The sequence below is a fragment of the Botryllus schlosseri genome, chromosome 4 (genome assembly GCF_051294905.1).
Source record: "Botryllus schlosseri isolate E-star chromosome 4, Bs_hap1, whole genome shotgun sequence".
NCBI lineage: Eukaryota > Metazoa > Chordata > Ascidiacea > Stolidobranchia > Styelidae > Botryllus > Botryllus schlosseri.
The window spans coordinates 16,347,625-16,369,951 of record NC_137239.1 but is presented as its reverse complement, the minus strand read 5'-3'; the positions used below and the strand labels follow the sequence as shown (position 1 = coordinate 16,369,951).

The 22,327-nt window shown below is 40.7% G+C and overlaps 2 protein-coding genes and 1 long non-coding RNA gene across 7 annotated transcripts; 2 read left to right on the top strand and 1 right to left on the bottom strand.

Annotated features, from left to right (window-relative positions):
* The first annotated feature begins 4,859 nt into the window (after positions 1-4,859).
* On the top strand, positions 4,860-12,849 carry LOC145438186 (uncharacterized). 4 transcript variants are annotated; one of them, XM_080315551.1, is made up of 7 exons: positions 4,864-5,233; positions 6,141-6,171; positions 6,605-7,093; positions 8,186-8,425; positions 10,679-10,918; positions 11,952-12,191; positions 12,386-12,849. In XM_080315551.1, the coding sequence occupies exons 1-7, from the start codon at positions 4,958-4,960 to the stop codon at positions 12,493-12,495; spliced, it is 1,626 nt and encodes a 541-aa protein (XP_080171677.1). In that variant the 5' UTR covers positions 4,864-4,957; the 3' UTR covers positions 12,496-12,849. The 4 variants fall into 4 exon arrangements, with proteins under 4 accessions (XP_080171679.1, XP_080171678.1, XP_080171677.1 ...); XM_080315555.1 differs by lacking the exon at positions 4,864-5,233 and adding an exon at positions 5,760-6,017 and having other exon boundaries at positions 6,059-6,171; XM_080315553.1 differs by lacking the exon at positions 10,679-10,918 and having other exon boundaries at positions 4,860-5,233.
* LOC145438228 (uncharacterized) lies at positions 6,862-16,004 on the bottom strand. Of its 2 annotated transcripts, none has more exons than XR_013914890.1 (3): positions 14,962-16,004; positions 10,260-14,015; positions 6,862-9,900 (listed from the first exon to the last, which is right to left on the bottom strand). It is a non-coding gene; the product is annotated as an uncharacterized LOC145438228 (long non-coding RNA). The 2 variants fall into 2 exon arrangements; XR_013914891.1 differs by having other exon boundaries at positions 10,260-13,302; positions 15,225-16,003.
* Positions 16,005-16,240: 236 nt separating this feature from the next.
* Positions 16,241-20,261, top strand: LOC145438198 (uncharacterized). Its single transcript, XM_080315581.1, has 4 exons — positions 16,241-16,464; positions 16,970-17,000; positions 19,047-19,538; positions 19,685-20,261. The coding sequence occupies exons 1-4, from the start codon at positions 16,315-16,317 to the stop codon at positions 19,804-19,806; spliced, it is 795 nt and encodes a 264-aa protein (XP_080171707.1). The 5' UTR covers positions 16,241-16,314; the 3' UTR covers positions 19,807-20,261.
* The last annotated feature ends 2,066 nt before the right edge of the window (positions 20,262-22,327 follow it).

Genomic DNA, 22,327 nt, shown 5'->3' with positions numbered 1-22,327 from the left:
GATATTTTGAGTGCCCATGTGGTAGCCTATCTCTTCTAACATACCTGAAGTTACGTTGAGCTGCATCGCGAAACTCCGAATTAATATTGAAAAAATGAATTTTTGGACACTTGAGTGCATATTTCCTGGTCTGGAATAATGCAGCTGGAACAATGTTTTCATATAGTCTGCCGTGATGATGGAAAAAATAGGACTGGCAACGCCGGTAAAGTACCATACTGAGACAGTAATCATGGTCGATCGTGTCAGGGGCAATTGTAACACCCTGTTACTTTTGTACCGTTGCAGACCTTTTCAATGCTAAATATCTTGGTTCATATGTTGTTATAACCCATTTATCTACTACAGAGTAATCTTGCAACCGCCAGAATTTCAATATCAGAACAGATACTACCATGCCATACCAATTCTGACATGATCATCTATCGGTAACGGCATGTGCGCCAATAGTGATGAGGATCTTAGGGTTCGGTTATTTCCGTGATTCTCCTACCCTTTCTCATGGCGATATACTTCTGATGCGTCGACTTCAACGATAATTTAAGTACTTACCATGACTGAATCCTTATCTTCTGTCTGCGAGGATGGCCCACTAACATTTGGTGTGAACAATTTATTTCAATTTTATACTCAACAAAAGAATGTCCTTATAGCTTTGACGCCGCAGAATGTTGTGTCCTCGTTTTGATACACCATCATCGGCCCATTCCACCAAGATATTTTACTCGGGTCGATTTCGCACCTTCGTAGGTGATCGAATGCGCAATCTGGCAATAGCATCTCGGTAGAAGAAGCCGAATACTTGTAGGGGACGAATGTGTTAATGTGTTTCTTGTACACTTTGGGCTCGTGAAGAAGGCGCAAAGGGTGATACTGTATTTAGACGCCAAAATGGAATGGAGCGTAGCCTGGAATCGTTCAAACTTCTCTTTCTTTAGTTTTATGCAATAATCCAAGTTTTGCTCCCGTGTTCGTTGTTAATTTTTTTCGTTTTACCTATAAATAACACTGTTATATTTACCCCCACATGGACGGTACAATTGCCCCTGGATACTGGCGATTGTAGCATTTGATGGAGATTTCCGCGACCCAGAATTTCCTTGATTAATTAATTGTTGATTGAGTTCCATGGTAGTTTTTAAAGGAACTATCGAGTAGTTGGCTTCTTCATATAAAACTTTGGAAGTGAAATTTACATGAACAAAATCAACACGTAATATATTAAAAAATACAAAAAGTGTTACAATTGTCCCCGGTATTCCCCACCCACCGCCGGATTCGAACCGCTTTCAGGCATTTCCACATTATGCTTCAAGTGCACAGTAGGTATACAGTTGAAATAAAGTCATCCTCGGCATGAATATTGTGATGAATGCAATTCTGATGAGTAAATCTCAACAGCGTATTGAATTTCCAAGTTGGATAGTAACAGAGCACGTTTTTAAAAGAATGCGCCGCGCCGACGCTCACGGACCGATACTACTTTCTCATCCCATTCGGTTGACGATTGCTAACGACAGTCGGCAACCGTATTTCGTGCAGCCGAATAGGATGTTGGTCATTCCATGTATACGGCGGTCGACTCGAATATACCCCGCCCGTTGTGGTTCCGTATTATGGTAGCAGTATATAATCTTTGACGGGTAGAACTTAGCAATTCAAAATCACCTTTCCAAACAAATGATGCAGGAGGCTATAATACTTAAATTGCGCAAAGCATCACAAAATTATTGTTGCAACTGCCAGAAAAACATCATCATTTTATCCAAATATTCGATTTTGCGTCTGCACCGGGATCGGTCTTGAGCCCTTCCTGCCGGGAGTTTGGGTTTTACATTTACAGTATTGCATCAGATTTACTTCGACTGTTGCGTATGTTTTAGATCTCAATACATATATATCGATTGTATTTTTAATTGTCAATCGTGTCAGTAATATGCATACGTTATTTTCTGGAAACGTGTGTTCATGAGCTTCCTTTTTTGGACTTCGACATTAATCCGTATAATTTTTTTATTATTCTCTTGCATAATCTTAAGCTTTGAAATTTATTTTTTTAAACGGGATGCTTGGAGCACACGACAAGCACACGACATGTATCCACCATATATGAAGGATGTTGTTAAACATGATTTGATTTCCTCAAATGCAAACAGGTTAACACCGAGTGATTAACGATTTCAACGGACAAACTATTCGACTTTACGCATCTCGATGAGAATTGGTACTGCGTTATCGTGAAACACGCCCTAAACGATTTCGGTTTTTATCTCAAGTAATTCGAGTCACCGCATAACTATGTGAAGGCATAAGGATTTTTTGCGACCTAGCCAGCCAGTTACACTACTGTTCCATAGTGTTGAGATAGCCATCATGATTCAAGATAAAATGGTGTAGTGATATATTTATAACATTGGAAACATAGTGCAAGTTGAATCAATCTGGAGGACGGAGGATATATAAATAGCATTTTACCACTTGGATGATTCTCATTCGGGTAAACACGAGATTTTATATAATAATAATCGAATAGTATATTCATATTGTAATGAACCCGAATATTTTCGGCTGACACTCGTCAGGGGCTAATCGTCAGCAAGTATATTGGAGAATCGGAAGGAACAATGTTTACGAGCAGTCGTATCACAAAATATGACGCTACCGGCATGAAATTTTGAATAATAGGGGCGGAGAGGGCGCATAATCTCAGTGTACTATTTTAGATGGTACACACTAACACTAACTCCTTCTGACGTCACCAGCATGAAATTTGGAATAAGAGAGCGTTCAATATACTATTTGTAGATAGTAGACGAAATCTTCTGTTGACATAGCCTTAGCTGGTGTATTTTGATAAAAGTCGACTTCAAGGAACACGAATGAAAGTGTTAACGGCCCCTCTCGACGATGCGAAATCTGCCGTCTCGAACATTTTTCGCGCAAACGGATGCTTGCCAATGGCAGAATTTATATGGCCTTTGATGTCCGAGAATCTCCGAAAATAATAATCGTAAACTGGAATGGAAACCTATGCAGTCACATTAGCAATTCTGACTGCGACACATATCCGAAATGTATGAGAGAGAGTGAGAGTCATGCGGCTTCCGTGTGTGGTGTTGCTAGTGTGGATCCGCACCATGATCAGACTGAAGTTTGACAGGGGATTCCCTTCCGGCCTCAACCCGGCCCAGTCACCCGAGCTTGAGACCAGAGGTGGTCAGTGACGGAGTAATCCTACTTTTCCAAACACTCAAGTATGTTTGCCTATTTGTCCTAATCATTCAAGGGGTTTTGTTTTTAGACTGTACAATTCCATTGCTACTTATTTTAGGAAAAACTAGTTACTTCTATCTAGGGTTGCATTCAAAACAAACAGCGTTTTAAATAGTTTTTTTTTGAAGTTGTGCAATCATGCTATAATTGTGCAACTGCTTTCCAAAAAAAAAACATGTAGTATGAGCCTACTGACCAGACTTGGACAACTAAATAATTCTAGTTGTCTAATTTCACAAAATTATATCGAAATACCAGTAATCTAATTCTAATCGAATTTGGAAAAGCTGAAAATTGTCTAGTTGTCCAAGCCTGCTACGGATGATTTGCACCCGATGTAATCGATGTATGCGATAATGGAATGGTGGGAACCCTCGAAATCATCCTCGGTTCAACAGTTATAGCACGTAGATATAGATAAATAGTATACGGAATGGATGTTTTGAAGATGATGGACGCCGACGGTAAAAATGCTGCATAACGATGTAGTCCTGGTTAAAGATATTTTTGGTCCGTTTATGGCAGGGATCGGAAGCCTTTTTCGTCAAAATAGCCATATGTATCTCACCGTAATATCGTTGTTCATTTGGAGTTGGTGGCAAACATGCACGACGCAATTCCGAAAGTGACTACCCCTAAATTACTGGCAAAAGTACGCAATCCATGGACTAAATCTACTTTATCAAACTACTTGTGTAGTAATTCGATCTTCATTTCTACTTCTACTAGAAACAGTTTCGACATGTCATGGAAGTAGCTACTTCTACTTCTACTTCTAATCCAGTTGAACTACTTTTGCGGCGTCACTTCTAGTACTTGAATAGAAACTCTGGCTATTTTGACCGCCTCTTTTTGGGGCCAGCAACTGGCTTTACTAAACTTTTTGCCTCGTCATTGCATAGACAGACCGAACTTATAATTTCTTTGTTAACTCGCTACGGCCGTCATAGAATCTGTGGACTCGTCACATACTGCAGTGAATACTATATTGTTGCTGTGAATAATTTGACATTTTGATATTTACGCCACCTGATTTACTTGCAATCTATGATGATAATGATAACAACAACATACGCCCGTAGTTGCGTGTGGCCCGAAGTTGTACGTCTCGAATCTCGTGTGTACCGAGGCTGATCTGAGAATGATTGGCCGTAACTGTAGGAATGTATGGTTACCATACAGTTACTTTTGTCCTCCATTGTCCAGAAATCGAAAATGTCCTCCGTGGACGTCTTTATTTCCTCCTTCTTGGTAATTTGTAATAGTGCTTTATAGCTCTGATAGCCAGGCGACTGTACACAGGGACAACTAAAAATCGCCAGAAATGACGCGAATATTGGATTTCGGCGGCTGTGACGGGCATCGCATTGTGTCTTGTGCATCGCATGACGCTGACTCTGTGTGTGACTTGAGCTGATAAAATAATAGAACCACTGATTATATTAATACTGAGCATAGTCGTAGAACGATTGATCCGTAATATCGGACTATAAAGCAAATGTCGAAAATACCCAGCGTACGGGATGAAAAGTGTCCTTTACATCGCATTTCACGTTACTTCGTTTCAAATTAATTTTATTAAATATAGACACATCCATGTTTACAATACCGACTGAACTCTAATGAGACATCTTCTTGTAGATTATTTTAGCCAATATACCGCAGAATATACCACTTTCAAAATATGCCCGAAGCGAAGTCAAAGGATGTACAATTGAAGTCGAAAGACAACCGAGCGTCAGTGAATGTTGTACAGTTGCCAGATGACGTACAATCGCAGTCGACTGATGACCCAGTACTTAGCGACGTGTCAGTGGACATATATTCGAAGTCTACTGACGAACCTACACCTTACGATTTGTCTGGCTGTGGCATGAACAGACTGCGAAGTATTTGTAGGGGCGTTTGGTATGTGCTGCACCCTATCATGGTTCTGACAGGACTTGTAATTCTGGCTTGCGTAAGTGTATAGCAAACGAATTTCTCGTCACTGTACTGTTTTATATTCCATTCGAAAACCTCATAGGGAATTGCAGTTACTATGCGTTTTTCAGTTCAGTTTATCAAGGATTTTCATCATGTCAAAACGCCACAAGACTGCCAAACAAAGAAAAGATAGGAAGGTTTCGAAACGACTTGGAGTAGTCTTTGAAATCAGCAGAGGTCGTCAAAGTAGTCAAGAAAGCTGCTCAAGTAAAAGTAGAAGTAGCGACGAAAAAATCTACTCAAGTGCGAGTAGTACTTCTTCCATATACCACCTAAGACTAGTTGAAGTAGAAGTAGAATTGACTGGCATATTTGACACTCCATAACTATTATGCGCGGAGCGCAACAAAATTCTGGGCTTTACTTGACTTTTTTGAATATTAAATGCTGGTACTCCGTAAAAACAGCCCTAAAATTACTCAGGCTATCTTTCGTATTGGGGGATTAAACTACTTATCTACTTGAGAAACTGAAAATAGCGAAAAGTAAGTAAGTAGATCACAAAATATTACGAAGTAGAAGTAGAAGTAGAGAAATTCAGATCTACTTGGGTAAGTACCAGAAGAAGAGGAAAACTACTTGAGTACTTCCTAAAAGTAGTAGTACTTCGTTACTGAGCACATCTGGAAATCAGACACACATCCGGGCCTAGACTATGACATCCCATGTATACCTTCCACATACTGAAAACTGTTAAACTAAGTCCGGCTCATTCGGAATCAACTATTACAGACGCCAAAACTAAATATTGCGCCCAGGTCCACAAGTCACTGCATATTGAACTAAATATTGCGCCCAGGTCCACAAGTCACTGCATATTGAAATTATATAGCCTGCACAGCTGTCCTCAACTAGAATTAAACTATCTTTTTACTTGACAGCTTTTGCGAGAAAGTCGATTGAACCGAGGAGGTGAGTAATCGATATACTTTGAAGATGGATTAGCCGTTCTCGAATTGATACAATAGTGTGTATGGGAATTAGAAACTTGGAATTCGGAAATTAAATTGGTTAGAATTGGAATTGGAAAAATTTTCGTTTCGAATGAAACGAGTGATTTTATGACTTATCACAAAGAATGCTGCGAATAGGGAAGCAATGAGGCCATCAGTAGAGAAAACCAGAGAGTGCAATCCCTTCTCGGGCTCGCAAAATATCTCAATAGACGGGGTATAGAAACTGCCGGATGCGTTACACGTGAATGCTGCGCGTGTGAAATGAGCCCGATTAGGCATAAAATACTCAATTGAACTTATAAACAGGTTTTTAAAGAAGTTTACTAAACGCATCTGTTATTTCAGAATGAACGTAACGTGGAACTAATATGCATATTATACACGTACAGATATAACTCGTGAGATGTCGCTGCAAAGGGCCGAGTTTTCTGCCATGAAATCGAGTATGCTCGAGATGCAAGACAAATTTCATCAGAACCTTGAAAAATGGGGCGATCTGAAAGATGTAACGCGCGAGCTCGTCCAAGTACAAAGAGATCTAGAAACGTCACAGGCCGATTTGGGAAATATGCTAAACCTAGCAAATACATTCAACAAAATGAACGGTGTTATTATGAACGTGAGTAGTAGCATGGCAGATAAACTGGATGGGATGATGAAGTCGGAACTTTTTAAAACTGCCGATGAGTTAACCCCCATGCGCAAGGAGCTGAGCAACATCAATACAAAGCTAAGCGACCTGCCAGCTATGAAGGAGAAGTTAGACACCTTATCCAATCATACCGCGATACTCGAAGGGATTAAGAGCAGTTTGGAGGTTATGAGGAGGGAAAATGATGACTTGAAAACTGATGTGGCGGAAACTGTGAAGGAAATCGGTAATTATATCTTCATGCAAATATAGAGACACAGCAATCACTATTCCTCCTTACTGCAGCTTATTATACGCTAGAGATGCTTCGCACATTGCTTCAGTCGGACCGCATATAGCCTTCATTAGGCCCTAACGTGATAGGTAATAAGTCGGACTGATCTGAGCCCGAAGATTGGTTGTAGCCTAACTTGAGCGCGGAAACTAGTACAAATTACATCTCGATGAATAATCCAGTGGTCATTTGGACCTATTCAAGTTCGAGATATATTCCAAAGTTTATCGCGACGCGAATACCAATTATATAGCTGAACAGAACAGTCAGCACGCAGTACGCCAACGGTATTTAGTAATGGTGGAAGGCTGACATCAAGAAAAATAATGTCAACCTATTTTTATTATCCATCACATCTTTTGATGCACTGCTGCACCATTGATCATGGACTTTTGGTGGCGTCCTTGAGGTTGGCTGTCACCGGTGTTAGCATTGCGAGATACCACGCTATTAAGGTTGTGAATATTGTAATCACGCGCCACCGTCACCGCTCAGCGCTTGTCCCGAAAACAGGCTAGGATGAGATATGAGCTTACCATGCCGCGCAATGGCAACCATGTGATATAACTATCGAGGATATGTCTATGTGAGTCCCGCGGTTGCAAGTTGTTCCTGGAATCAAATGATTCTCTGAGAAGCTCATCAATTCATTGAGAGAGTAAGAGGACATGGTGGACCACAAACTATTTACCGTGGATCTGACCAAAATTTGATCAATAAGATATTAGATTAATTAGAAGATAATGACAGGACATTTCGCCATAGTAACATCGTCATGCGTGATATCTTTCCAATTTCACCAAGGATACTCTGATCAATGATAATGACCAATTCAGCATAAAGTTTAACAGACAGCAAGGATAAAGAGGGATTTGAGTTGCAATTATCCTTGTGCTGTCACATGATGCAATAAATATTGAGATGTGACTATATAGCCAACTCCTGGTCCATTGTTCTTCGAAAGCGGTTAATCGATTTAGAGTTATTGCGGGACCATGAAAGGTTTATGATAGTTTAATGACATGAAAATTTATAACGTGGCAGGTAATCTCGAAGTAACGGTGACCTCTGAACTCGTCAAAGCCGCCGACAAGATGGACACCATGCGCAATGACCTGAGCAACATCGATACAAAGCTAAGCGACCTGCCTGCCATAAGGAAGAAGTTCGACACCTTATCAAATGATACCGCGATGCTTGAAGGGATTGCGAATAGTTTGGGGGATATGAAGAGTGAAAATGACGCCTTGAAAATTAATGTTGCGGCAATTCTAAATGAAATCGGTAATTATACCTTCATGTATACCAACGCGCCAATCATTTACCTCTTCTTTTCTTACAACAGCTTGATTATACTTGTGCGATAGAGCTGCTAATCACGTTTGCTGCAGTCTCGCCGCGTATACATTGGGTCCAAACCTGGTAGGCCCATGTGTTAGCCCGGACCGGCCTGAGCCCAAAGATTGGTTCTAGCCTAATTTGAGCCTTAAAAAATCTACTACAAATATAAATCTAACAACACATCTAATACATCACTATGGCTTACGGGTGCACAAAATGAGCAGTGCAGTCCAGTGTTAATAGAATAATATCATTAAAAATTGATTATCGCACAAAACGAAAACATTATGATGAGTAGCCTATTTATTGCAAATCAATTTCACTTCTGCTGTTCCCTTTCAGGTATCAGTTTACAAATGTGAAGCCTCACTTTGTAAAGTGTTATCGTATTATTCGTTCGAAACGCAGCATTATGATACAAATTGCTTATTCACAAATGGTAATAGAATTGACAATTCAGAAGAACTGGGTCTCGATTTTGAACCCCATTCCACACCCACCCCATTCACAACCATTCCATACCAATGATCTTATTATCAGGGGCGGGCAACTTCTCCGGTCGGCGGGCCTGATTTGGGGAAATTAAATACTTGGCGAGTCGGATTACAGAATCGATACTTTGATCGCGTATTTATCTGTCTAAAAAAGAAATAAATTGTATTTAATGTAAACTTTAGGCTTAAAGCATATAAATCAAAAACACTGTTAAATGAATTTATTTATCTAATGTCATTCTCCTTCAATAGTCGTTGATGTCAATGAGACATCTGTGGTTGATCAAAGATGTTAATAAGTTCTTTGAACTCTAGCTAAATGTCGAGTGTAGAAACCCTTGGACTGCACGTAAGCATCGGGTATATTGTAACGCAGCCCTGTCTTGTTAATGATCATAGTCGAAATGTTTGCTCGTAAATCTATGTAGACCCGAACAGAACACGTGTTTGATTACCATCTTTCCAATGTTGGGAAACTTAGATTCCTTCTGTGACGCATAAATTGTTCACTGCTTTCTGACCAGCATCTAACTTTCAGGGTAAAAACTGTCTGCGGGCTGCTCAAAATCCAGTCGCGGGCCTTATGTTGCCCGCCCCTGATCTATTGCATTGTATTGTATTGATAAGTTACGGCAGTGGTGCTTATAGCCTTACGAGGCGTTGTGCTCCACGACAATGGCACGATGATAATTTAAGCAGTACAATTGCAATTTACGCCCCTGATCTCTATATACGTGCTACAACTGTTGAACTGACGATGATTCCGAGCGTTCCAACCATTCCATATCGTACGCGTCGACTATATATCGTCTGCAAATCGTCCGTATGCTCAGCTCATACTTCATGTTCTTTCAACAACAAAAAAGGCATTTGCATAACATGGTTTAATACGTGATGATGATTTGTTTTAAATGCAACCCTAACCTAGGCTAACCATATTTTGGAAATGTAAAAAGAGGACACTTTTTCAGAAATTTCAGACATGCAAAACTGGAGAAGAATTCTCAAAAACCGGTAAATTTTTCCCGCTTCATGATCGGTTGACTAAAAAAAAAAAAAAAAAAAAAAAAAGGTCTTCTTTTCGCTCAGAGCTAAAATCACCGCTTTTCCCTCCGAAACACACGCCGGAGCTTCACTTCTGCGCTAATTTGCGGCATATCACTCGCAATTTCCCCTAAATCTGACCGAAATTTTCAAAAAAGAGGACAAAATCTCAAAAAAGAGGACAAAAGGACACTTTCAAAAAAGTCAAAAAAGAGGACGTATGGTAAGCCTACCCTAACCACAACAATCACAATTCGTAAACTGATCGTGCCTAATTTCTTGCAACTAATGATGGCCATAAAAATGGCGCGTTATCACAAATCATATGGACGAGTTCAGTGTGTGTCGTGATCCCATAGACTGACTCATGGAACCCCTGGGGTTACCGGGAACACCAGTTAAGTACCACAGCTATAAGACAATGATAGGACATTTCGGCCCAGTAACATTGTCATGCGTGACATATTTCCAATGCCACCAAGCTTTCAACCTCGGAAAAAAACCTTTAGTATAGCTCGCATGCTCCCATGCTAAAAAGAGTGAGACGTCACTTCTAATGATCCATAGGAGTTCGAAATCGATTCGTCAATTTCGGATTGTTAAGAGCCCATGAAAGGCTAATGATCGTTTAAAGATATAAAAAATTATAACGTGGCAGGTAATCTCGACGGAACGGTGACCTCCGAACTCGTCAAAGCCACCGGCAAGTTGGACACCATGCGCAATGACCTGGGCAACATCGATACAAAGCTAAGCGACCTGCCTGCGATCAAGGAGAAGCTTGATACCTTATCTAATGATGCCGCGATGCTTGAAGGGATTGAGAATAGTTTCGAGGATATGAAGAGTGAAAATGAAGCCCTGAAAATTAATGTGGCGGCAATTCTACGTGGAATCGGTGATTATACCTTCATGTATAGTATACAAACACGTCAATCATTTATCCTTTCTTACTGCAGCACGAATGTACTGCGAGAACTGTTAATCACATTGCTGCGGTCTGGCCGCGTATACATTGGGCCCCAACCTGGTAGGCCCATGTGTTAGCACGGGCCGGCCTGAACTCCAATATTGGTTGTAGCCTAACTTGAGCCATAAAAATAAAAATCCACCACAATATAAATCTAACAACACATCTAATACATCACTATAGATTAATGGTGCACAAAATGAGCTGTGCATCATTACAGTGTTAATAGAGAAATGGAACAGCATATCAGAACAACTATTCCGTACCAATAATATCAGTGTTCACCAACCTTTTTAGAACTAAGAGATACTTCTAGGGTACTGATCGATTCGACGGGCTACCAGTTACTCCCGCCTTTTATCCCAGCTCAGTTGGATTTCTCTACTTGGAAATTCAGAGCACTGGTCATTGTTTCCGCCCCTTACCAATAACAGAAAACTCTCACTCACACAGCTTTACACATAGCGTCTCTATGGGCTCAGTTGCGTTGCCGCAACGCGCAGCGAAGCGACAATCTCCTCGCCGAGACTTGGGAATATGAACTATATTTCCGTTAAGTCTCCGCGTGGGCGAAGATGAGCAAGGCCCGGAACTGAAACTGCGTTTGTATGCTACTTAGGGTCGACTGACCTATGTTCAACTGCTGTTCATATGAAACCACTTCGACTTCCAAATCTTTCATTTGAATATTTGCTACTGCGCGTTCACGCGACCGGTCGCCCGCGGGCACCGCGTTGGTGACCCCTGATCTACATCTACGTGCTATAAATATTGAACCAACGATGATTTCGAGCGTTCCAACCATTCCATATCGTGCTCCATGCTCCCATGCTTAGAAAGAATGAGATGTGACTTCTACATGATCCCTATCAGTTCGAAATTGAGTCGTCAATGTCGGGTTGTTGAGAGCCCATGAAAGGTTTGTGATCGTTTAGAGATATAAGAAATGATAACGTGGCAGGTAATCTCGACGGAACGGTGACCTCCGAACTCCTCAAATCCGGCAACAAGCTGGATACCATACACAATGACTTGAGCAATGTCGACGCAAGTTTGACTAACCTCTCGGATATGAAAGGCATGTTGGACACTTTATCTGACGGTACTGCACAATTGGGAGGCATCAAAAATACATTGCAGGATATCAAAAATGACTATGCTGCCTTGAGGAGTGATCTCGTGAACCGTCTAAATAAAATCGGTAAATTTATCGTACTGATTACATTGAGATTAGCTAGTTAGGCTAGTCTGTACCAGTGCCACCACTGATTCTATTGGAGGCTATGTACTAATGCGCCTACATTCCTACATAGTACGATACAGGAAACTAATTCATCAACATACGCCTGTACGAGTTGTTTTGAAGATATCAGAGCTTGTAATATCCAATTACAGTGGCAGCAAATTTGGGAAACGGAAGAAACGGATCTTCTACACACGAAAAAGGAAGCTCTTCCATTCTTTTCATTTTATGCTGCACGCTTATTGCTAGCTTCTACGTGTAATACACGGCCGTACGCAATTGCCTTAGTTCCATAGGATTGAATACTACCATAGTTTAACAGGACTTTCTCTGCTTCGACGGTGCACATATTTTGCTAACGTAGTTATATTAGTTTTTTATCATAGTGTGTATATGAGGATTCCAAGAGGTGGTCAGTAACGGAGTACTTCTACTTTTTCGAAGTACTCAAGTAGTTTTCCTATACCTGCACTATTTACTCAGGCAAATATAATTTTCCGTTGCTTTTCCTTATTGACAATTTGTTATGTAGAGGTAATATTATGTACCTGTTCTACTACTACATGTTTTATTAACACAAATTATATAAACTTACTCGAAACAAAGAGCCCATATATTGTGTGTCTAATGGTATAAGGGGGTTAGGGGAGAGTGGGTTTCAGTGGTTGCGAATACTTCTCATACGGCCGACAGGATATACGGGTGAATTTTTGAATAGTGACATGCCCTCCGAGGCTCATGATTGGTGAGGCATTGACCCCTTTAGAGTCAGATTTACACATATACACGCGAAAAGGGTAGATTATTGAATTGGCGACTTCTGTCTTTTCACATTCGCAGTCTTTGCACGTAGGATATACGTAAAATGTGCTACATTTCTAATTGCCTGTCATCGACATCGGGATTTGATATTAGTTTACCGACCATCCTTATATGAGCATTGATGCCACTTACCGTGGTAAAACCGGCGAAAATCGTCAGCGAGCGAGCAACCACAAAATCGATGTTGGCTCTCCGCATTCCACTATGTGCAATACTCCACAGCGTAGGCCAAGAGTTGTTCTTTCATCTAGATATGAGTTTTGAAAAGCCTGGCATCAATGATATCGGCTACGACAGTGATTCTCTAACTTATTTAGACACTCACCTTGATGATAGAGGGAAATTTCGCATCCCCCCTATCGTCAAACCAAAAAACTAATAAAAAGAGCAACAAGAATGTTTGCAATCCGAACGCATAGTTTGATGGCATTTAAGGTTATGAATATCTCAAACATGAAATTCGGACTACACACATGGCAAAAATTATCAGCTGAAGGTAAATCGTGCGGACCGAGGAAGATGATGTATAGTAGACTAATATATCAGAAGTAATCATGTTAAATGGTAGTAGGCTACGTAGTATCAACATATTTTAGAGATCTTAGTGTCTAATGCTTTCTACTTCCTGAATTGGGCTTGACTCAAGCGTACCGGACTAGAAGCTAAATCAAAAACTAATGGTGCGGCCCACTCTATGCCACTTCGCTCGATTCAAATCCTGATTTCCAAGACCCCAAAAGCATGTTACACATGGCATATGGCATGTCTTTCAAAGAAAATATCTAATTTCTCCATAACGGTGTGTCTTACTACGCGGTCTGCACGGATGCTTGACAGACGGAACGTAAAAGCATCACCTACCACCTACGTGCGTCGTGCAATCACCAGTTACTCCTAATTCAGAGAAATATTCTGATCAGGTATCAGTCACAATCTAGCGTTGGTGCATGGATGGTAGGCCTAAGAGACGATTACCAGTGAACCCGTCCCTAGGTGAACCCGTCCCGTGAACCCGTCCCTAGGTGAACCCGTCCCTCGGTGAACCCGTCCCTCGGTGAACCCGTCCCTCGGGAAATTTTGTATTCATCGGCAACCCTAATAGCCCACCTCCGGCAACCCTAATATCCTACCCCAACCCTAATGTCCTAACCCTAACATCCCCCATCCCCAACCCTAATATCCCACCTCCGGCAACCCTAATATCCTAACCCTAATATCCTACCCCAACCTGAATATCCCTCCTCCCCCAACCCTAATATCCCCCTCCCCCAACCCTAATATCCCACCTCCGGCCACCCTAATATCCTACCCCAACCCTAATATCCCCCCTCCCCCAACCCTAATATCACACCTCCGGCAACCCTAATATCCTAACCCTAACATCCCCCCTCCCCCAACCCTAATATCCTAACCCTAACCCTAATATCCCCCCTCCCCCAACCCTAGTATCCTACCCGAACCCAATGTCCCACTCCCCGAACCCTAATGTCTCCCCCCCCTACCCTACCCAACCCTAACACCCCACCTCAGCCTACAGTTGCAATAACGAGCAGACCACGCGTGGTTGATATGTGAGCAATAACAATCGTTGGGATATATTTTTCATCTGAACAAGTCACACACAATATACAATGCGATAAGACCGAATGCGATGTCATGAACAGATACGAGGATGTCGAACGTCGCACGTCCGTGATCACGTGATCTGATCACGCCGTGACTGTGTGATCTACGCATGCTCTGACCTCCTTACAAGATCGACAAATCAGTTGATAATAACATTATTAGTTTAATAATTCATATTAATACTTGTTAACACACTTAATTTCAAAATTTCCCGAGGGACGGGTTCACCTAGGGACGGGTTCACGGGACGGGTTCACCTAGGGACGGGTTCACTGGCAACCTAAGAGACAACTATGACATTTAAAATCGTATAGTTTAATTCGGATTATTGCCGTTGTTTAAGCTTGAAACTTTCAGCACATATTAAACTCATTCCAAGTTTAAGAAACTTCATGTCTATCAGGCAGCTTCGCGCCCCTCTTCAGATACTTTCACGCCCCCCCCCACAGTTGAGAACCAATGGGCTACAACGTGCTTCGGGGAAGTCTAAGCGAGCACATTCACATTTTCGGATACGACATCGCTAAAAAGTTGTAAACCTACCCATTCCTGATTTGTTGCATTAATTGCAATCACCAGCATTTCGTAAGATTAGTTGCAATTGTTTCCGATTCCGAAATTTGACGATTTTAAATTAATTCTGCGCATGATTCAACTTAACTTATACACCAGTGAATGTCTTCGCAACAATGAATACAATGCTTAGAACGACACGTATGACTTGAATGTTACGAATCATGTGATAGATTGCGCCATGTTTGGATCAAAATTTAAATCTTAAGGACACGTAGCCTGTGTCTATTATTGCACCACGAATGCTGCAAAGTTCGCACGTGATGGTAGTGCAATATGAGTCATAGAGTGCATTCGGATTTTTTCACATTTCACATTTGCCGAGCAACAATATCCAAATGTAATGCGATGCGCGGTAGGTGACAGGAAGCAACGAGGCATGATTCATTCAAATTGCACTAGGGGATCTCCCCGGTAATGACCTTAGGTAAATTGTGATATTATAATGATTGGCGCGCATTTATATAGCCATGTTAAACCTCGTCCGTTTCGAGATTTTCATGCTGCGATTACGGCAGGGTACAACGACATGTCAATGGAAGAACGGTAGAGCCGCTCAAATTTTTCACTTTTGTGTCCACTTGGAAGCGATTATAAAATCTAGTGTGTGCACTAGCTGACAATGCTATCTGTCTGCGCGAGGTGAACATCTCCCATCACTTTTTGCTATAACTTGAACTCCTCATACCGCAGAAGTATTTAATACGATAGGGCTAGTCAGGCGACGAGTAATGACTAGCTCAGACTACTCAGAATTACATTCAGCTATACTTGTACAATACAGGCATTGCCGCCAAATGTGCTGTCCCTTGCTGGTGGATGGTTTTCTTCGGTTTATTGCGTGTTCGCATTAGGTATATTATCGGATTTTATCAAACAGCCGTTGACATATTTGACCTTGTCAGATGCAAGCATGCTCAATTGCTCACTAACACAGTACGAGCTCGATTTCCGTTGACCGAAATCCAGTATAGGCCTACTGTATAGTAATGACGTGTGTTCTCTTTCTGCAGATTATCGCTTATACGTCATGTACAGTAGCCTCTAACACTTAGACAATATGTCGGGAAGAAAATCTAAGGAAAAAGTGTATGAGTTTGCTCGGGAGCCATCCAACAATACGCTAGGTTCTGACAAGCGTCACTGTACTCTGATTGTGTTGATAGGTGTTATCATTGTCGTCTTCGCGGTACTAGCAATGCTGTGTTATGTAAGTTCTGAATATATTTTGTTGCAAGAAATATATAAAATAGGAAGAATATACGTATGATTTTTGAAGGCAAACATATCCGATCGTCATTTGGGCCATCTTTAGATAGGGTTGAGACTGAGATCATCGGCTGGATTCAGCCAGTGCAATGCGACCTGAAATATTAGGATATCGGCGAACCGGTTAGCATGTCTGGTTGCTGTCAATACGCTTTTGTAACAGATCAGATGAATAATATGACTCTTCTGAAAAAACTGACTAAGACAAAAATTCCTATCAATTGTTGAAAGTTATTCTCATTCACCCGTAGCCAATAGCCATATTGGAGTATGTCGTCTTGAAACGCCTGTATATATCTTACGATTGATTCTCTCATTCATTTATCCGCTTTGCTTAACTGTACGAAGCAGTTGATACTGTGAGGCAATACTATAAATAACAGCCTGTAACGCAGAACCGAACTATTACTGTCACGGAAATCTGAAATATTATTTATACTTGACAGATTACGTACGAAAACGTAAACACCCGTGCAGGTGAGTCTATGATGATACTAGTAATAAACAATAAATTTCATTTCATAGAATACAATATCCATGATAGATTTTATAAGAATTCACATGGAGTGAGATTATGGTTTGACTTATCAGAGCATATCGCATGTGCTTTACATTTAATAAATAAAATAGGCCCGTGTTTTAATACAGTATATTTGACCATCCCGATTCAAATGAACGTTTGAGTCAAAAGCGATAAAGTGAGATAAGGACACGCCGGGCTGAGATCGCATCTTGAATCACGATATCTAATCACATTTCCGTCATCGCGCTGTGCGCGCGCAGCGGGCCATAAAGAGTTTCGTAAACATGAATGCCAGTCACAACATCGTTTTTCAAGGATGTTGAGAGATTATGTGACCATTCACTTCATCCCGTCTACATCTTCTGTGCTTTTGGTCCAAGTAGCCTATATAATGTTGCTAGTCAAGTAGAAGTGACCCCGTAAATGTCTACCCAGGTACAAATAGAAGTAGTAATATCCGAGACATAAGGCATACTTCAAGTTGAAGCAGAAAATACTTGTGTAAATAGTTTCCAAAGGTGGCAGTTAAAAAGGGGTTGGTTGCTACCAAAATTACCATATGTATCTTCGTGACTATAACGCAGCATCACTAACGACGCCACGAATGAGCGCAATCCGAGAAACAGATATCCCCGTTCGACAGGTTCTTTTCGCGACTTCACTCAAAACAGCGATGCGTAGGCCTACTTGTCACAAAATTACGATATACTTTTGAAAATCAAAACTGTAAAACGTAAGTTGTCTCGCCTAGAAAACTGATCAAATAGAAGTGGAAATAATCTGTAAAACAACCATTTTAGTAAGTCGTGCAAGTATGAAAAAGATACTTGAGTACTCATGCAGATATAATAGAAGTATTCTTTATTACAGACTATCTTTGCGAAATATAGCAAATCGACGCGGGCAAAGTACGGAAACGTAGCTGTTATAATGGCAACCCATCTGGTGGATTTTATAGAATAATTTGACTTTGATAATCACACCGGCAATTCACAGACAGAAGTGATCGATAATGAAGTAGCCTACTTCTACTTTTTTGAAGTAATTATATGGCATTTTCGTCCCTTCCAGTACTAACTGGTTAATTTTTAAACTAGACTATGCTTCAGGAGTTTTTTACGCCTAGCCATAATCACGTTTTAGATATTGTCAAGTGGAAAGTAGCTTTTAAATAGATTAGCATCATACTTTGTTAGTGAAATTGTCATGACCAACTGGACGATACAGATCTTGCATGACGATAACATAATATATCTTCCGGAATCGTGCTAATTCTCATCGTCATTACTCGTCCACGAGATAATAGAAAGGTCCTTCTTGCAATTTTAAAATCTGTCCCCGGCTTATGAATTAAACAAAATTCTGAGACGCATTGTCCGAATCCACTTCTACTATCGGCTTATTTGAATACATCCCAAGCCTTTTGGTTTAATACTTCTATTTGACCGTATTTTGGTAGGCATTCAAAATCGCTACTTCTATTTGCCAGTACAGACATTCACGGCGTTACTTATAATTTGTCATTTTTGTTTTATTCTGTTCTTTTCCATGCAGTGTACAGTTAGGGCTGCATTTAGAAACAAACAGTGTTTTAAAACACTTTTTGTAAAACATGTTTTAAACAAAGGCGTTAAAACATGTTGTATGAGCCTACGGACAATTACCACCCGATGTATATAGTCGACGTATATCGATATGAGATAGTTGGGACCCTAAAAAAACATGTTTTTAATTATAGGTCCTTGTTTTAAACATGTTTGTTTTAAATTGATTTTTGTTTTAAATGCAACCATATTTACAGTTGTACACGTACAGTACATGCCCCTTCTTTACATCGCCTAGGCCCAGGTGGGAGTCTGATTTTAAAGACTACGCCAAGATGAAACCTTCTTATCTTTTCATTTTATCGTAATCTTGTGGTGCATTGACTAATTCAACCATGCGCTAATGCAATAGATACATCGATTTGCGTTATAAACTCGTGATTCTATTGAATTCAGATATAAATCGTGAGATGACGCTGCAAAAGACCGAATTCACTTACATGAGATCGGGAATGAACATGATGGAGACCAAATTCAATCAGATCATTCGGCAGTGGGACGAGATGCACGATGTCACGCGTAACCTTACCCGAGTGCAAGGGGACCTCGAAACGTTGAAGACCAACTTGGAAGAAATGCTACAACTGGAGGATGAATTCGACGAAATGTCCGATCTGATCGCGAATATGAGTGGGATGACAGACAAACTGAACGGGATGATGAAGTTGAACTCCGCACTCATGAAAACTGCTGATGAAGTGTCCGCTATACGCATTCAATTTAATCGTACGAATGCAAAGCTGGGAGACATACCCGGTATAAGTGCAAAGCTGGGCTCCTTATCAGAAGACACTGCAAAATTGGGTGGGATCAAAAATACTATGGACGATATGAAGAGGGACTACGAAGCAATGCAAAGTGATATTGAGGGACTCCGAAAGGAAATAGGTAATTATTTTGATGTGTCATACCGATTTTATGACGTTTCGGGATACGGGGTATTGTTCATCCCATAGCATTGTATTTATATATATCTTTATATGTGAAGTTCTATTGTCATCAAGCGTTTTAAAACATACAATTTATCGTTTCAGTGACAAGACGAACTTTGAACGGTAATATCAACGGATCTTCGACACTCAAGAACGGATTCCCTCCGATCGTTCTGATTTTATGCTGTATATATTCATCGTCCACATTAATGTCGAAGCTTTGAACATGTAGGCTACCGCTGGTATGCATGAGCGCTGATTCTATTTTTAATGTTATTATTACTTGTTCAACGAGGGGGATAGGAATAGGGGTAATGATAATTTTCAACCACTTTTACAGTACGAATCTATTTTGACGCAGTGAAATCATTTGATGTCTCAAGGTTCGGATCGCAGATTAGCGTTCATTTGCGTTCTTAGATTTTCCATAAATGATTTTCTGCCCGGCTAAAAGCGATTAGCCTTTAATCCTATTGTTTTGTGGTATAGGCCTACTCTCATCAAAAGAAAATTCTCTTTCAGCCCTAGCTGCATGGCTATAGTACTGTATTTGATGAATTACTGTACTATATTGTAACTGTGTATGTATGCGTGTTACATAGTGATACAGTCTGCACAGTATTTATTGAGTCCTTTGTTATTGCAATATTTTGTGCAATACAGCTAACCTCATGGTAAATCTTGTGCGTTTTATCAGTGCCCACTGCTACAGTGTAGTGCAACTGGAATTCATTTATTACAGATCAGTACAGTATTCTTTAATGTGTGGTCCACCTTAACGTTGGTCACCGAACGAACAATTGATTTTCCGTATCGTGTCGCATCGCCGAAGTGATTGCTTGCCCATAGGCCTAGCCATTAAGCCATAGCTCTGTCCATCTTTGCGAATTGTATAAATTTTGCTCGCGAATGTGGTCGTAAATAATAAAATGGTCTGCTTAGTACTAGCTCATATATAGTCCTTGGCCAGGAAGTGCACGGGCTATAGCGAGATTACTAGCCAATAAAAGGCTTTTCAGAGGTGGTCAAAGTAGTCAAGAAAGCTACTCAGGTAGAACTAGAAGTATACCTCTTACATAAGCAATCTGAAACAATTTGAAGTAGAATTGACTAACTCTAAATCTACTCAAGTAAGTAAGTAGTTGTGTAAAATAAAAGTAATTCGTTAGCATGGACTGTCAAAAGCTGCAAGGAGCTATGTGGAAGGTGTAGCGAGCTTGATGCATGATGCATCCCAGAAAGTATCAATTTTTGACCGAGTAAGCAGTCGTCCACACCATAGGATTGCTGTCACGACACCAATGGTTGGTGGTTCGAGTCACGGCTCTGCCATGTTTCTATGTGTCGGAGGTTTATCTGGGCTCCTCATCGCCGATCTCGCTGTATATACAGCGCCTTGAAAAGCCCAGAAGAACAGAGAGCCGAACTCTTGAAAGATGGCAGCTAATGACCAGAAAGACGACGCAAGACCGCAAAAGACATTGTGTTAATGCAATTCATGTGCTGGGCGCAAATAACCATATGTGCGATAAGCGCCAATGTTGTAATAAAACAAACAAACAAACACCATAGGATGTTGATGATAGTACTGATGTGGAAATGCGATACTAATCCTTTGTTTTCTCGAACACCCCGTTTTAGAGAATATCATGACATGGTGCCCTCCCCCATATTATAAGGCCCCTAGTTCAGTCGAAGAGCAATACGTAGAAGTTGTGTCGGATACGGCTTTAACACTTTGCGCGATTAGTATACGGCAGTGGTCGGGAACCTATGGCTCGCGAGCCATATACAGCTCTTTTGGGTATAAGTTATAGCTCTGTAACATATTTTTAATTTTGTGCTTAATTTTAGCAATACTGCAGCAACCTCTTAGTAATTTGCCATAACGGCCAGAATAATTATTCTCGTGGCAGCATAAACATGTATCTGAGAGGTAAAGACAGTGGCGTATCCAGAGTTAAGGGCTCGGACCACTTTATAAACTCCTCAAATTTATGCTGCTGTAGCGCCAGCGACCAATATCCGTCGCGAATTCGATGTACCCGACACCTCGCGCTGCGTAATCTTGGATGGCACCGTACGTTGGTCGATCAAATAGAATAGCAGATATGGGTACGCCTATTTGATAATCTAGTTTTCAAATTCACATTGTCTTCCTGATCTACGCCGAGAAATTAACAGCCGTGGAGGTGGCATTCCAATTACAAATCCAAATTACAAACAACGCTTCGCTATTCACGTTTTTCATTGGTAAGTAGCTTTATAGTAGCCTACTGCTGTTAGAATGTAGGCGTGTAGTGCAACGTTTATGTTGCCGCCGAATACTTCAAGAATTTATAAGTTGATCAATATTTAGATTTTCGGAAGCAGTGCTACAGTTATATTAGAATTATTATTATAAAATCTGAGCTATTTACGATGAATTGCGTCATCACAGAATGATAAGTAGCCTACGAGTTTTTACAGAGAACATTTGGCGCCCACTACGAATCCCATGTAGTGAGTTTGAAATAGTGCTACCATGACGTCACGAATTTTCAATTGTGACGTAACAATTGTTCGACAGGTATGGCTCTTTGGGAGCTAAAATGGAAAATATAGGGCCAACATGGCTCTTCAGACGAAAAAGCTTCGTGACCACTGGTATACGGTAACTAAAAATATGGCAGATCGTAAAAATGCCATATAGTGTATAGCATTATTTTGGGAAAATATAAGGCATTCTACTACATTTTCTTTTAT

Coding starts and splice junctions, on each gene's coding strand:
- LOC145438186 (XM_080315551.1), top strand. CDS start 4,958: ATGCCCGAAGCGAAGTCAAAGGATGTACAATTGAAGTCGAAAGACAAC. Junction 8,426..10,678: donor GGCAATTCTAAATGAAATCG/GTAATTATACCT, acceptor ATAACGTGGCAG/GTAATCTCGACGGAACGGTG. Junction 12,192..12,385: donor GAACCGTCTAAATAAAATCG/GTAAATTTATCG, acceptor ATCCAATTACAG/TGGCAGCAAATTTGGGAAAC.
- LOC145438198 (XM_080315581.1), top strand. CDS start 16,315: ATGTCGGGAAGAAAATCTAAGGAAAAAGTGTATGAGTTTGCTCGGGAG. Junction 16,465..16,969: donor TACTAGCAATGCTGTGTTAT/GTAAGTTCTGAA, acceptor TATACTTGACAG/ATTACGTACGAAAACGTAAA. Junction 17,001..19,046: donor AAACGTAAACACCCGTGCAG/GTGAGTCTATGA, acceptor TATTGAATTCAG/ATATAAATCGTGAGATGACG.